The sequence below is a fragment of the Nicotiana sylvestris genome, chromosome 2 (assembly GCF_000393655.2).
Source record: "Nicotiana sylvestris chromosome 2, ASM39365v2, whole genome shotgun sequence".
NCBI lineage: Eukaryota > Viridiplantae > Streptophyta > Magnoliopsida > Solanales > Solanaceae > Nicotiana > Nicotiana sylvestris.
In genome coordinates, this window is record NC_091058.1 from 39,200,675 (window position 1) to 39,218,355 (window position 17,681).

Sequence of the window (17,681 nt, forward strand, 5' to 3'; positions counted from 1 at the left end):
ATAAATCGTCTTGCGATTCATGACTCCTATGAACCTAGAGCTCTAATACCAACTTGTCACGACCCCAGTTCGCCCTCCGTGATCTATCATGACGGCACCTAGTCTCTACAACTAGGTAAGCCTAACAAATGCGAAAGAAGAACAATTACGGAAAGAAAATAATTAAAACCTGAGATAACAAAATAAAATAGTGTTTAAGATGTCGCTTGGCATATAACAGTACAAGAATCTCAACCTAACACTCCCAAAATCTGGAACCCCATAAATCACAAGCTAAGAGATACATAAAAAAAGCTCTAACTCCAGGAATGGCAATCAAAAGGAAATGCAGAAGGGCTATACTAGTACAAAAAATAGAAAGGGACTCCTCAGTTTGCGGACGCGGAAGATATACCTCGAAATCTCTACAAAAGCGCCTCGCCTCAAGGATGATAAGACTGAGTAGAAGTACCTGGATTTGCACATGAAAAACATGCGCCGAAAAGGCATAATTACACCACAACGGTACTCAGTAAGTGCCAAGCCTAACCTCGGTCGGGTAGTGACAAGGAAAGTCAGGGCCCTACTGAGATTATCTAACCCCCTCCCCCCCCCCACCCCCTTTTATCTTTGCAGTACTGCTTAGCCTAAATGATAGGCTAATCAGGTAAGTGTTAGACTTAGCATTCATAGGCTATTTATTAAGCATGTTTTGTAGTTAAGAGTCTACTGTATCACCCCGATGAGGTTATAGGTTAAGAATTGTATAGACCAAGCAGTTACTAATTTCGACAGTAAATCTTGGTTATACCTTATATAAAATATAAGGTATAACAGTACAGAATAAGACAGTATAATTAAGTGCAACAGTAAAAAGTAACACAAAGTAGAAATAACAACAACAACTATAACAGAGACAAAGAATCACGGAAAGGAATACATCTCAACACAGAGATAACAACCGAGGATCTCTTAGTATCCTCAATATGTGTGTTGGGTATCTCTCAATATCCCGAAAATCTCTAAGTATCCTCAATATGTATGGTGGGGATATCTCGGTATCCCAAGGATCTCTTAGTATCCTCAATATGTGCTTGGGATCTCTTGGTATCCCGCACTACAGTCCAAATCGATATATATATATATATATGTGCAGAGGATCTCGCGGGTTACCGTCCCGTAGTCCCAAAGTAAACACGCAGAAATAACACGAAGAAGAATACTCAATCAAATTCAATTTCACACTAAGGTAAAATAGGTATTTCTAACCTAGCATGCTACACATAGTCCAAATAAGACAGTTTGAGCAAATAAAATAATTAAGGCAATTAGACATGATTCCCTAAGCTAACAGCAGGCTTGATTGCAAGTAGAATAAACAGGAAGGGAAAACACAATTAAAGTTACTTAATGAAAATATGATTTTCAACAATTAGCATAAGTACGCACTCGTCACCTCACGTACAAGGCAAACCACTTACCTCGAACCGGCTCAATATCAACTCGAAACCACGCTTTTTCCACGAGTACTCGACTCCAAATGGCCCAAATCTATTCAAATCAATTGCATAATATAAATATAACTTCAAGTAACTGATTACACTAATTATTCAAAGCTAAAACGCAAAATTAGATAAAATGACCAAATGCCCACGGGCCCATATCTCGAAATTGGGTAAGGTTTACGGATTATGAACCATCATTCACTCACGAGTCTAACCATACCAAAATTATCCAAATCCAATGTCAAATTCCCAATCAAAACTTGAAAATTAGGTCTAATAGCTTTTCCAAATTTTTCCCCAATTTCTCACCCCAAATCCGAAATTAGACGATGAATTCGTGTTGATAAATGGATTATAAGCAAAAAAGAGTCAAGAATTATTACCCGCAAACTCTCTCCGAAAATCTCTCCAAAATTCGTCTCCTACCAAGCTCCCAATTAAATTTTGTGATATGATCTTAAAACCCTCGATTTTGAAATTTAAGTTCTGCCCAGACGCGTTCTTCTTCGCGAACGCGAGACTACTATCGCGAACATGATGCACAAAAATCCTCCTGGCCAACTTCCTCTTTCGCGAACGTGAGGGTCCACTCGCGAACGCATAGCTTCAGCTCCAACCTTCGCGAACGCGACTCAATACTCGCGAACGCGTAGAGAAATTTCATAGGGTCCCCAACTGTTCAGCCTTTTCGCTTCGCGAACGCGCTCTCCTCGCGTTCGTGATACTTCCCCTGGCCAGCCTTCGCGAACGCGATCTTCCCTTCGTGAATGCGAAGGCCAAAAGTCTGCAACAGAAAAACCAGCAAATCTGTTGCACACCTATGTCCAAAAATGACCCGTTGAGCATCCGAAACACACCCGAGGCCTCTGGGACCTCAACCAAACATGCCAACCAATCCTAAAACATCATTCAAACTTGTTCCAACTTTCGGAACGCTCAAAACAACATCAAAACACCAATTTAACATCAGATTCAAGCCTAAGAACTACAAAAACTCTCAATTTACGCTTTCGATCAAAAAGTCTATCAAACCTAATTTGAATGACCTAAAATTTTGCAAGCACGTCACATTCAACACTACGGGGCTACTCCAACTTCCGGAATCCCATTCCGACCCCGATATCAAATTCTCACTATCGAACTGGAAACTTCAAAATTTCAGCTTTCGGCATTTCAAGCCTAAATAAGCTACGGACCTCCAAAACACAATCCGAATACGCCCCTAAACCCGAAATTACCCAACGGAGCTAACGGAATTGACATAATTCCATTCCGAGGTCGTTTTCAAACTACTCCGAATACGGTCCAAATTCTAAAACTTAAACTCTCATTTAGGGACTAAGTATCCCAAAACTTTCCGAAACTCCAAATAAATCCTCCTGGCAACTCACACTAGCAGAAACAAATACGGGGAAAGCAGTTAACAGGGGATCGGGGCGTAAATTCTTAAAATGATCGGCCAGGTCGTTACACGTGAATTGAGAGTAAAATAACAAGGCAATTTTGCAAGTAGTTCGTGTGTGATTCAAGTGTGCAAACCTGAAGCTACATGAATCAGATAGAAGAATCAGCATCATATGTCTGTCTTTTATTCTAGTTCAATTGTAGTAGGTGTTTTCATATTATACTTTTCAGCTTTATCTAGAGGCAATTGTAATAGGTACTCAGAGTTTTCAAGTTAGAGTTAACTTGAAGTTCTCGGAACAGTTATAGGATGTGTGCTATAACGGGATTAATAGAGTTAATCCTAGGTTTACAAAAGTGTTTTTGTAAATGCAGTTTTTGGCCCAGTGATTTTAGTAGAGTGTTTGGGAAAATTCTACTGGAAAGTAGGTCGTGGGTTTTTTCACCTTTTGAGCCAGGTGTTTTCCACGTAAAATACTTGTGTTCTTTACTTTCCGCATTTACTATTTCTGCAATAATAGGTTAAGGAACACTTAGAAGAACCAGGTCCTTCCATAATCAGTTTAAGTGAAAAATTGGTTACCACATAAATCACCCTCTTTTGTGTGGTATTGAAGTATAAAACATCAAATCTCAGTAATCTCGATCCAAAACCTACTATATCACACCACATTAAAAGTATATTTTAGTCGTTTAGCCCTACGATTAGTCCGTTTATAACGAGTACTGCTCCTAATCATAAGATTAAGAATGGAGTAGTTTTTTGAAAAGAAAATTTGCTAAACTATGTAAATGTTGAGTATATTAAACCTTCTTTTAATATAATACTATCCACACTTATAAAGATCATGGCTTCCTTTTGCACATTTATTTGCCCTTTTTTTTGTTTGTTTTAAATGAACAACTAGCCGTCAGAGACTGATACCCCACCTAATTTGGATTATTTTAAATTGAGAAAACTTTAGCGACTATTCATAAACCACTCTTTCTGCCAGTAAAGATGAAACTAGAGACCATGAATCACAGGACGATAATAAATTTATTTGTTGCCACAGTACAACTTTTTCAATCAAAGGCTATAGATAACTAAATGATGATCAAATAACTAGACAATTGGTAAAAGTACCTGTACACATCAAAATATCAAATAATGGGAAGTCGTCACACTGAAGGAGGAAAAGAAGGGTCTTATATGAACAAACTGTAAATCCCATGGATACAAAATATACTAACTTCACCAATAGATTACTATTCATTTTTAACTTTTTTGGAGCCTGGAGGTAGGAGTTTATCATTTAGTTCGGCTTTCACCTTTTCTTAGATTCTTGTACGTATCATATATTGTCTTGTAAACCCGTAGATAGTAGATACTGTCATGTCATTTATGCAGCGGAATAATGATGGTTAACTAGCATACAATTACATATAAAACAAAGAGAAAAGATGAAATAATACAAGAATTTAATAAGGTTCGGCCAAATTTATTTCCTCAAAGATAGAAACAGAAAAAAATTTCTCCTATGGAAAAAGATAAAAGCATAGTATATAAAATATACAAAATTATAACCACTTTATATATCTCACATCGAGATTGTGCTCGAACAATGGCTGCAACCTAAGAAGTGCAAACTCGCAATCTGGATCCACATAATTCAAGACACAAAAGTCATCAATTTCTTTCGTTCTTGTGTTCTTGTAAGATGTAAATAATTTGGTCTTCATTTCTCACCTAAGTATATATTTTGACTAAATATCCTTGTACATATAACGAGTAACGAATCATCTGTAATCTCATTATTTGGAAAAAAAATGAGGAAGAAAAAAATAGCCAAGCCCAGAGTTCACTATAATCCAAAGGGTCAAAGCAAATGGGGTTTTGAATGCATCCTTTTAGATGAGAAATCAATGATAAACACCCAAACAAAGGTCCACTGCAATTATTGCTCCTACACAAACTATTTGTTCTTATTATAAATAATACACCAACCAATCAAAGCTCGTGGTCATCTCTTGGTCTTAGTAGTCCTTCAGATAATATTGAAAAATGAGATCTTCTTGTATGTTTCTTCAAATAATGGTTATTCTTTTCATAACCGTGACTAACATTGGCGCTCAAACTCAACCCTTAACCAACAAGAAGCTGCTAAGGCCCTTTAACAATACCATTTCAGCCCTCTTCGTTTTCGGAGACTCCACAGTTGACTCTGGCAACAACAACTATATTAGCACTGTAATAAAATGTAATTTTCCACCATATGGAAGGGACTTTTTGAACCACATTCCGAGTGGAAGATTCACCAATGGCCGCCTCGTCACAGATTTCGCGGGTACGTTCTAGCTATATATGTTAACCATGTAAACTGGTTGGTTTTCGCATTGTGTATATAAGTATGTTTTCTCACAGAAAAGAACAAGAAACATATAACAAAAATGTATATATGTCCTTTAATTTTTCGTTTGTCTTTTTTTTGGAACAGCGTCTTATATAGGACTCAAAGAATTGGTGCCACCCTATCTTGATCCAAAGCTCAGCTTGGAGGAGCTGATGACCGGCGTTAGTTTCGCCTCCGCTGGATCCGGTTTCGACCCTATCACAGCTCAATTAAGCGTCTCTCTCTTCCCTTCTGTCACAATGACTTGTTCATTGTATTATTTAATTTGGTGTACAAGTTTATTCAACTTTGTTTTAACTTATATGCATTAATTAGTATCAATAATTTTACAGTATATTATCAATTTATTCTAAAATATTTTAGCACGTTACTTGCCTTATTTTTCAGGGTATTAATCACATACTAATATTATCGACTATTAATTGTCTTAAATAGCTTTGAAGTGATCTGATGTGTAAGTAAGATAAACTCATTCAAGTTTACCATTATTAACAGCTTTATAATAAGTGGAATCTTCACATAATCAACGTAACATTATGCACGATACAAATACAATGTGTAGTAATTAGTGCAACAGACACAGATGCGTGGATTTAGACTTGTTGAATGCTAGCTCACTTTTATTTTTAAGCAAATTGCTCTACAACAGTAAATTATAAGTAGCTGTATTGGAACGTCTATTAATTAATGCGTAAATTCTTAAAGTGGTTTATATATGTGGGTTTTTTTCCCATTACAGATTAAAGTAGATAACGACAAAGGGTTTTATATAATTTTCCAGCTAACCGTTACAATCTTTTACGTAAACTTAATTAAGTTGTTCTTTTTCCTAGAAGGGATGTGAGAGTAATAAGAGTTTATCTACATCTTAGGAGTTATGTTGTATACTTAGATTTTTTGAGAATCTTTGAATTACCTACTAATTTCTATCAGTGCGAAAAATGTGTCTCGAAGGATAATTAAGAAAGAGAGAAAAGCCTTTTATTTGAACAGAAAGTTATTGAGAATATGGTGATTTGATATGTGGCAGGGCGTAATCCCATTGCAAAAGCAGCTGGAATATTTCAAGGAGTACAAAAGGAGACTCGAAAATGCTATTGGGGAGGAAAGAACGAAATTGCTAATAAGCAAAGCAGCATTCCTTGTAAGCGCTGGGACAAATGACTTCCTTGTTAATTACTTTAGCACCCAATTTCGAAGTAAAACCTACACTGTTTCCGCCTACCAGCACTTCTTGCTGCAACACGTTCAACAATTTGTCCAGGTAAATCTATTTAATAAAGGAGTATAAGTTTCGAGGAGCTAGAAATTTCACTAAGGAGTGTTACAATTAATATAAAATTAAATACACAAAAAAATCAACGAGATTTAAAATAATAGGAGTGTGGGTATTACAATACGATTTTTATTTTTATTTTTGGCGAAGGGGTTGCCTTGGTTAAAGGTAGCTCCGTCGCTGGTATAGATGTGGTGAAATACATTGATAATTTAGTTAAAATAATTATGAACATGCTATCACATGTTAAACTATGGTTTTACTAGTCTAGGTTTCAAAAAGGAAATGTATAAAATGCTAACTAGAAGTTGAATAGAAAGGTTTATTAAGGAAAAAAAACACAAGTCCGAAGTACTTCTATGCATAACTTTAATTAATTACAAAAGACTTTCTTTTTTTTATGTAGAAAAATGGAATAAATTGACACTTCGATATAAGAATGGCTACCTTAATAATATACAACTCCAATAAATCTAATTACCACAGAAAAAATATCAAGGAAAGTCTATAATTACTCCTTGCTAAAATGTAAAAGTTGAAGATAAAAAGTAAAACCCTTTTATATAAGTTGTTTAAGCAGCTTCTCTAATTTCTAAAAAAACAAAATAAAAATATTTCCACCTGTACGACTTAAGTATATTAGTACTATATTTTTTCAGCACTGTCTGTGATAATCAGAAGCTGCAGTAAATAATATTGGTGTTAATTTATGAAGGGGGCAGGGCTAATTTAAGTGTGTAATTACCAGGAAAAAGAGGAGAAAAGCCAAAGAAAGAAAGTTAGGTGTTGCAACTTAATGGAAATAATTGATTTTCCTGAACAAAATTTAAATGATTGAAAATGCACGTTTAAACCGAGACCTCGAGTTCCCACTGTGTTTTCTCTAACCAAAAGGGAAAAACACGAGCCATAATTAATTTTTTTACCACTTTTGGTTGAAGGACACTTGAATCTCATTTTATATAGCACTAATTTTCTTCTTTTTTTTTTTTGGCTGCTCTTGATTTTGTTTAATACTTCACTTTATGATGGAAGCATCAAATCGTCATGTTACCCGCTGGCTGGTGTTATCAATAAAATTCAGAAAGCTGAAAAAGTAAAATAAAGCACACAACCACCAAAGCTTGATTTTTGTTTTAATTTCTATAACATTTGTTTTTTGAATGGCAGAAGTAATGAGGATATAAAGTGATTAATTAGCATGTTATGGTCATGTTAATTGATTTAGGATTTATTGGCTGAGGGAGCTCGACTTATCGGAGTTGTAGGGGTACCGCCGCTTGGGTGCTTGCCGGTGCTCATCACCTTGAACCACCACAGCCCATTGCAACACCGTGAATGCATTGATTCATATTCCGCCGTGGGAAAAGAGTATAATTGGCACCTACAAAATTTGTTAAAGATTATGAGAATTCATGGCACACAATTAGTCTATGGTGATATATACAATTCTTTAAATGACATGATACAAAATCCCAACCACTATGGTGCGTCACCAAATCTTTTATTTTAATTAAGTCCATTCATTTTTTCTGATTAAAAATGCATTGTACCATTTATTTATTTTTTAGGTTTTGATGACGTCTCTTCAGGCTGTTGTGGAAGTGGGCTTTTCGAGGCTGCAATTTTCTGCAATCCAAACTCAATTGTTTGCAATAATGCTTCGGAATATATTTTTTGGGACGCAGTCCATCCAACTCAAGCTACTTATTATAATTTGTTCCGATCCTTGCGTCCCATCATTGATTCTGTTATCAAACAATAACAATTTTTGGGTTTAAAAAAAAAAGGAAAAGATGTGTTTGATGAATGAAAACTGTTTAAGAAATCTGTTTTCATGATTCTATCATTATGGTGGTATGATGTCTTGTGTTTTTTCTTCCCTACTTTGCAAATACTTTTTAGTGTTTAATATTTCTTGGTTGACCAAAGATATATAGAAGTAGCAGCTTGAGAGCCACTTTTTGAAAGTTTTCCATATATTACCAATTCCCTTTTGATGTCTGTAGTAGAATTGAATAGAATTAAATTAGAGGGAAAAAGCACCAATCTATCCTATTAAGGGGTATCCATGAGCAATGGCGGAACAAAAAATTAATCCAAGGGGATTCAAAAAAAAATTTAGAATGTCATGTTTGGGATTCAAACTTATGATCTAAAATAACTTTTGAACCCTTTTTTACTATATTTTTTCTTTATATCAAGGGAATTCAATGGCTTATGTATAACTTAAAAAATTAATTTACCCTATTTACACAGTGTAATTTTCGATGAAGGAGGTTCAATTCCTTCCCTCCACTTATATTCGCCACTGTCCATGAGCCCTTGAAATATATAGAGATTGAATGTTATTTTGTGCCGAGGGGAAATTAAAGCCGATTGATAATATATTTTGTCTATACTTCCTTTCAAATTGCTAATATATTAGACCAAGCCCTCGGTTGGTGTCCGGCGACACGCCTTGATATATCCGAGTTGGGAATGACACTCCCTTTCAGCTTAAGCGAGGGGTGTTGGGGTGGATTTTCGGTCTGGCCCAGATGGCCCAACGTTAATAAACGGGAGAAATTCAAAAATAGCCAGATTTACAAATGGTCGTTTAAAAATAGCCCAATTTTAAAAGTAAACGAAATTTATTCATTTTCATGTAAAGATAAATTTGAACGAAAACACTGTTCAAAACCCGGAAAAATACGCCGGTATATTATACTGGTATGCTTGAACTCCAGCATATTACTGGACAATTATACTTGCTGGAACTCCAATATATTATGCTGGAGTTCTAGTGTACTTATGCTGGAACTCCATCATATTATACTGGAGTTCCAGCATAAGTATGCTTGAACTCCAGCATATTATACTGGAGTTCAAGGATAAGTATGCTGGAACTCCAGCATAATATGATGGAGTTCCAGCATAAGTACACTAGAACTCCAGCATAATATATTGGAGTTCCAGCAAGTATAATTGTCCAGTATAATATAATGGAGTTTGGAGCATCGGTGCTCTAATCTCCAGTATATTATACTGGAGTCAGTAAAGCATACCGGTCAAGTATAATATGCTGGAGTTCATACACACTTGCACCGAACTCCAGTATATTATGCTGGAGTGGTCTCTGTTGCAGCAAAATAGTGGCTATTTTTCATTGACTTCGTAAACGCTGGCTATTTTTGAATAACCAGCCCGAAAACTGACTATACCGTGCTATTTTTACTTAATAAACCCACTCAAGCCCAACATGACAAGCCCATTCTAGAAGCAGTTCATGTCTAATTATATGGGCTTTTCCCACTTTTAGCCTAGAACTAGAATAATTGGCATTCTATAACAACACATAATAGGAATTGGCAATTTTTTAGCCTTATATTAGGTTTGGCAAAAATAACCCCAAATAATTGGCATTCTATAGCCAAATCTTAAAAATACTACTCTCTTTTATATTTTCTTTAAAAAAAAAAATTACACGCTTATTTTGGCTTTCCTCCCCTTTTCTCTCCTTATATTTCTTCTTCTATCTCTTCTATTTTGCTCTCATAGTTTAGCAAAATTCTTGTAAATTATGCATAAAAAATCAGTGGAATGAAAAGGTAAAGTTGATCTCGCATCAGAAAAAATCAGAAGCAAAAATTAAGAGAGAAAAAATATATTTCAACTTTATTTTTCTTCTCTCTTCTTTTTCTTTTGGTTGGATTGAATGAGTGGGTATGATTGAAATTGGTTGAAAATACCTAAACAAGGCTATATACAAAATTTGAGCAAGATTAGCAAAAACTAAGAGAGAAAAAATATATTTCAGCTTTATTTTTCTTCTCTCTTCCTTTTTTTGGATTGGATTTAATGAGTGGGTGTGATTGAAATTGATTAAAAATACTTAAACGAGGCTATATACAAAATTTGAGCAAGATTTGAAGTGATTTAGATTGGTTTCAGGTAAAAAATCAGACCTAAAAATTCAATTACGACATGTGTATATCACATTGTATATCGTGTATATCACATTGTATATCGTGTATATCACACACAGGTTTTTAAGGACGTCTATGAATATCACTTTGTATATCGTGTATACAACACAACTTTTTTATGGACGCCCATGTATATCATATTATATATCGTACATATAACACAAATTTTCATAGATATACATAGATACACATAATATACATTAGATATCACTGATGTACATAGAGATATACATGGGTTACAATTTTGGTATACACATGTCCGATGTGCTATACACTGTAATATACAAATATTACAATATTTTTATTGTGATATACATTGATATAAAGGCAATAACTATATATATAATTTTATATTATTGATATACAAAGAATAATATTATTTATATACAAAGAATGAAAATAAAATTTTAATATACATGTTGATATAGACAAAAGAAGAAGAAAAAAGTTGTGATATACATATTATTATTGTGATATACATTTATTGGCTATTTGATGGCAATATATATAACTAGGGCTATTTTCTGCCAACTATATGAGTATGTTGTTATATCATACCAAAACCCCAAAAATTTTTGGGTCCAACCCAACACCAATAAAAGGCCCACTCAGATGTTGACCCAGCACCAAAAGTAACAAAAAAAAATTGTCATCTTATAACAACACATAACAGAAATTGGCAATTTTTTAGCCTTATATTAGGTTTGGCAAAGATAGCCCAACGAATTGGCATTATATAGCCAAATCTTAAAAAAACTACTCTCTTTTATATTCTCTCCTAAAAAAAATACACGCTTATTTTGGCTTCCCTCCCCATTTTCTCTCATTGTATTTCTTCTTCTATCTCAAAGAGGAGGGGAGAGAATTTACAATTTTTTTAATTTTTCCTTTTATCCACTCCAATTGCATCGTCAAATCAGCATCCATAACCACCAATGCCTTGCCGACGTCGTCCAGTTAATTTCCACCGCAACCAAATAAGAGCAACCTATAAGATGTGAACGCTACGAGATTCTTAGGTTTTTAAGGAATTTTCGGATCCTCCTCAAACTTAAGAGAAATACATGAGGGCAACTAATCATGTTATTGAAATGGATGGTGATTCACTCAGCGTAGATGCGCGCCTAAACGAGGCTATATAATATATCTCAACTTTGTTTTTCTTCTCTCTTTTTTTTTTTTTTTTGGTTGGATTGAATGAGTGGGTGTAATTGAAATTAGTTGAAAATACCCAAACGAGGTTGTATACAAAATTTGAGCAAAATTAAAAGTGATTTAGACTGATTTCAGGCAAAAAATCAGACCTAAAAATCTAACTACGACATGTGTATATCATTTTGTATATCGTGTACATCAGTGTATATCACACACAAGTTTTTGAGTATGTCCATGTATATCACTTTGTATATTGTGTATACAACACAATTTATTTATGGACGCCCATGTATATTACATTATATATCGTATATATAAAAACAACAACCCAGTATAATCCCATAAGTGGGGTCTGGGGAGGGTAATATGTACGCAGACCTTACCTCTACCCGAGGGACAGAGAGGCTATTTTCAGGAGACCCTCGGCTCAAGAAAGCAACAAGAGACGCTATATTAGTACTATCAATAGACTCATAATAAAATAACATAAATAACATAAATCCATAACATAACATAAAATACCATAAAATAACAAACTAACAGCAATATAAGAAATATAGAAAATACGAGAAATATGTAAAGTATACTAATAACCAATAGATAAAACCCATCATCAGTAGCTGATCAGTAGCATCATAAGACTAACTCCTAACTGGCTAGTCTCACTCTAGTGCGCTGTAGAGATATTCACAATTTTCCCCTAACCTACAACCTTAATACTCAACCTCCACAATTCCCTGTTAAGAGCGTTGTATATCGTATATATAAAATAAATTTTCACGGATATACACAGATATACATAACATACATGAGATATCACTGATGTACATAGAGATATACACGGGTTACAATAGGGGATATACATGTGGAGTCGTCTTGAACTTGAGTTTTCAATCTGAAATGTGTTATACAAAGAACGATATAAAATTTTAGTAATTTTCTTTGATATACACATTATTATTATGTTATACACTGTGATACAAATAATATAATTATTAATTATTGATCGAAAAGGGAAAATAAATTTTTGATATAGCATGTTTAAGCAAGTTCTAAAATATAAAAATAATAAATATAATTGTGGGAGTAAATAATATTTTGATATACAAAGAAAATAAATTCTTGATATACACAAAGAAGAAAAATAAATTTATGATATCTATTTTGGTATACACATGTCCGATGTGCTATACCCTGTGATATACAAATAATACATAAAGAAAGCAATAACTATATATATAATTTTATATTATGATATACAAAATATAATATTATTTATATACAAAGAATGAAAATAAAATTTTAATATACATGTTGATATAGACAAAGAAGAAGAAAAAAAAGTTGTGATATACATATTATTATTGTGATATACATTTATTGACTATTGATGCCAATATCTATAACTAGGGCTATTTTCTGCCAATTATATGGGTATATTATTATACCATGCCAAAACCTACACAAAAAATTATTTGTATTTGGTTGTCGAAAAAGTATATAAAATTTATACAATTTTTTTTGTGCATATATATATGAGAGAGGCTATACAATGTCATTTTTCCTAATTTTGTTATTATTCTCACTATTATATTTCTTTTATGTAAATTGAAATACATGAGATTTTTTAGAATCCGAGGTGATATTCATTTAAAACTTATTCTTTTAACATGGTCTCTAAGGTTTCTCACTAATATATTAGATTTCTCTCTTTCATTCTTGATGGTTTCAGTACTATCTTATCTCTCAAGCATTTCGGTCTTCAAATTTCCATAAATCACCAAGTACTGAATTTATTTCTTTAAAAGAAAGAAGAAGGAGAAAAAGTTGTGTGATGCTCACAACTAGGGATGCACATAGGTCGAGTTGGCTCGGATTTTTTAATTACCAAATCAAATCAATTGTCTCGGATTTTTAAATGTGTTAACCAAACCAAACCAACAAGAGTCGGGTTTTTCAATCTCGATTTTTCTCGGGTTTTTCGGTTTTCTCGAGTTTTTTGGATTTTTTCGGATAAAATCTTCATAGCATAAAATATATAATTTGTGCTCTAATTTTTCGGAGGTCCTAGTAGAATAAAACTATATAAGATGTTTTCCAAGAAAATAATACAAAACAATCTGAGAAGAGTCATGATTGTACTAAAATACTCAACAAGTCGCATAAAATAAATATTGCTAATTAAGAACTCATAATGAAAATAAACATAATTTAAAATTACTAATAAGTCATCATGCTAAAATAAATATTAAGTATTAGTTACATGACTAAATAATGATAAAAATAAGTTATACATTTTCATTATCTAAACTAACGCAATACTAAAAGAATAATTAGACAATACCATTGTCATTCCTACTTCCTAGTATTGATAAAAAAAAATTGAAAATTTTACATCCGATAGAAAAGCTTAATATCCTATTTATTTTAAATAAATATCATTTTAAAAATTATATTATATAGTTACCTTTTACCCTTTACAACAAAATATCTAATTATAGTTACATCCTACACTTAAGGTACCATATACGCTAATTAATATTTTTCTCTCCTTTTTCAGATTTTCTCTCACATAATCACGGTAAATTTCACAAACCACGTTCTCTCTCTCTCTTTGCATACACTTTACTCTCTTCTCCCACAAAACTACGATTCAGACTTCTTCTCCCACCCAAATTCACTAGGTCTTCCCTATCACTCCCCAGTTAGTTTCTCTCTAAAATCGCGGTTTTATTTCTTGATACAAATTCTAGCGGTAAGTATTTAGCTTCTTAGATTTTGATACAAGTATTTAGCTTCTTTGATTTTGATACACATTATTGTTTGCTTCTTAAACAATAACCATTGTTATTGTTTACTCAACAGAAAGCTATCGTTTTTCTCTCTAATGTCGGATTCCACGTCACACAAGATGGTAACCAGAGGTATACCCACCAAAATTCTCAATTTTAATGGCCCATCTTTCTCGTTGCAAATAACTCAAGCGGAGTCGGAATTTGCAGGTGTATCAGCAACTACAACTTCAAAGAGAAGAGCTAAATTACAAAATGACAAATCGAAAGAAGTCCAAGTTGAGAAATCTTCAAAAAAAACAAAAATTTCAGTTGCGAAAAAGAGGAAAAACCTATGAATGATTCTTCATGTGCCAAGGTTAAGGAAGTTGATGCAAAAAAAAAAAAAAAAAAATCAGATACACAGCACGAAAAGGTAATTGTTATTGTATCAATATGAATTCAAAGTTGTTCATGTGATTTAGGGGTACATTGATGTATTCATAATTATTTATGTGATTTATATGTATGTTGATGTATTCGTATGTATTTAGTTTTATTCATAAGTATTAAAACAATCCATAACTCATTTCCACATTTACAATGTCATTAACTGAGTTGTGCTTACTTAGTTATTATATGTTGTATTTAAATGCATTTATATGTATTCAAATTTACATTTACTGTATTTTCGTACTTATTACAGTTTTCCTTGCATATTGTATGTAGATATTCACTGTTTTTCACTCAATGGTATGAATATGTATTTCAATATTTAATTGTATCTAGTTATATTTATATGTATTCATAACACTTAATGAGTTTATGTATTGATGATGAATATGAAGCCTTTTTAAAATTCTTGTTTGTATGCAGGAAATTAAACTGTTTGTGAAACACCCGCCAAGATTATCACCACATATTTGTTCATATACAAATACAAACATAGTATCCGATCTCAAAGAAAAAAGCTTACTCCAGAACAGTATAAACTATTAAGTTCTATTTGTTTTGGAAGTCTCCTTGATATGGATCAGTGTGAGGTACAACATCAACTCTTCAGGTGCTTCATGGTTTTGCAGTTAGAAGGAAGTATTGATGTCGTATTTTCAATACACATAAATGGTACAACAATTTCCTTCTCAATCAGGGAGTTTGTGCTCGTCACTGGTCTCAAATGTGTTGGTGATCCACATGAATTTAAGTTCAACACAGAGGTGCCCAACCGTATTGTTCAGACATACTTTGGCGGTGCAAAACTGGTTAAAAAGGAAGCTTTGTTGTCATGCTTTGATGAAAAGAAATGGGGTGATGATAATGATGGGGATGCCATCAAGATAGCATTGTTGTATCTCATACATACATGGATATTCTCGTTAGAGAAGAAAACCACAACCATCCCACGACTATATTTTGACTTGGTCGAGAGTGGGAGATACTCTGATTATCCTGGGGTACTTTTGCATTCAGCAACCTTATTACATCTATTAGTAAGAAAATGGATTATCACAAGAAGCACTATAGGATTGCTGGGATGCCTCTCGCCATGCAAGTTTGGTTTTATGACTGTTGTTCAAAAGTTGACCCCAAAATTGCAAAGCGCCTTGGTAATCGGGTACCTAGATTACTCAATTGGAGAAACACTGTCAATCAACCAACTTATGCTTATCTGATGAACGACATGTTCAAATTCCAGGGAAACATGGTAAATTACTATTTCAAAAGTTTCTGAAATTTGCATACAATATTTGCCAAGTATAGAGTATTCTGCATATAACATACATCTGAATATGTACTATATTTTCAAGTTGCATACAACCAACAATTCCATACAAATACATACATTATAATCTACATACAACATACATATGCATATAATATACATCTAAATACTGTGAGCACGTGATTTTTGCCTCATACAAATTACTCCAAAATAATTCCTAAAATTAGGTCTTTTCTTTAATTATGTGTTATTTTTAGGAAATATTGTACGGATTTCCTGTTTGTTTGCATTGGTATATGTGCGTGTGTAATTTTATTAATGCATTTTTAAAAAATACAAAAAAATAATATAATGTAATATGTGTTGTATGTGCATTTAGGATTTAGTTTTTCAATTTAGGAATTAACAGGTTTGTTTTACAAAAAGAAAATCAAAAAATGTAATTATTATAATTTTGTCATTTAAATGTGCCCTCATGTGATTTCATTTTTTTTCTTTGATTTGCATGTTAATTATTGTAAGTGTTAATTAATATTTGTAGTTAGATTTTACAATTAATTAGGAATTATATTTAAATTAGAAAATTTAAAAAAAAGGAAAAGGAAAAGACTTCAAAAATGTGAAGAAATGCGGATTGGGCCAGTTTTAAAAGAAAATCAGGCCCAAAATCACAGCCCATACCCGCCCCAATCCAGTCCAACTCAGGGGTAAACCAAACGACGTCGTTTGGTCACTTTTTATCAAGGCCGTTGGATTAAATCAATCTAACGGTTGAGATTCAATGTCCCTACCCGTAATCCCCTACCCGACCCATTGCCCGGGCCAACCCATCCCCAGCTTGAACAAAACGGCGTCGTCCCCTTTAAGTGAATTGATCCTGGCCATAGATCGTGATGGATCCAACGGCCAAGATCAATTCCCCCTCTACTATATAAGCCTAACCCATCACCCCACAGCCCCCTAACCAAACACCCCCCTCCCTCTCCTGTTCATCATCGTCCCTAAGACGATACCCCAAACCCTAGCCGCCCTAACTCCCCCTCGCCTGAAACCCGGCGGCAACGACGCCGCCGGTCACCACCTTAACACCCCTGAACCCCCTCGACCTCTTCTTCCCAACTATCACCATAACTCCCATCGAATCAGGCCCCAGCTCTTCGAATCTTAAATCGAAGGTGGGACTGAGGACACGACCATCTCCGATGACCACCAAACCAACACCCAGTAACCTTCCAGCCACCCCCAACACGGATCTTCAAACCGTTTGGCTCGAATCATCTCAGAGCTTCTCGAATCTTCATTTGAAGATTCGAGCCAAACGTGAACTCATCCATATCCATCCCAAATTCATACCAAATGACCCCTAAGCCTCCCTCACCCCTAAGTCGTCATTGGTTCCCTTCAAATCTGCCCTGAAATGTTCAAACCCGAAAACTAAAAAAAAAACGGAACCCTAAATTCCAATCATGGAATCTGACCAAATTAATTGAAGGGTTGGGGCCTAACA

The 17,681-nt window shown here is 34.0% G+C and overlaps 1 protein-coding gene across 4 annotated transcripts; it reads left to right on the top strand.

Moving 5' to 3' along the window:
• The first annotated feature begins 4,424 nt into the window (after window positions 1-4,424).
• LOC104226170 (GDSL esterase/lipase At5g45960-like) lies at window positions 4,425-8,507 on the top strand. 4 transcript variants are annotated; one of them, XM_009778083.2, is made up of 5 exons: window positions 4,425-5,215; window positions 5,366-5,496; window positions 6,312-6,425; window positions 7,786-8,044; window positions 8,129-8,507. In XM_009778083.2, the coding sequence occupies exons 1-5, from the start codon at window positions 4,933-4,935 to the stop codon at window positions 8,320-8,322; spliced, it is 981 nt and encodes a 326-aa protein (XP_009776385.1). In that variant the 5' UTR covers window positions 4,425-4,932; the 3' UTR covers window positions 8,323-8,507. The 4 variants fall into 4 exon arrangements, with proteins under 4 accessions (XP_009776385.1, XP_009776384.1, XP_009776383.1 ...); XM_009778082.2 differs by having other exon boundaries at window positions 4,427-5,215; window positions 6,312-6,545; window positions 8,150-8,503; XM_009778081.2 differs by having other exon boundaries at window positions 4,429-5,215; window positions 6,312-6,545; window positions 8,129-8,502.
• The last annotated feature ends 9,174 nt before the right edge of the window (window positions 8,508-17,681 follow it).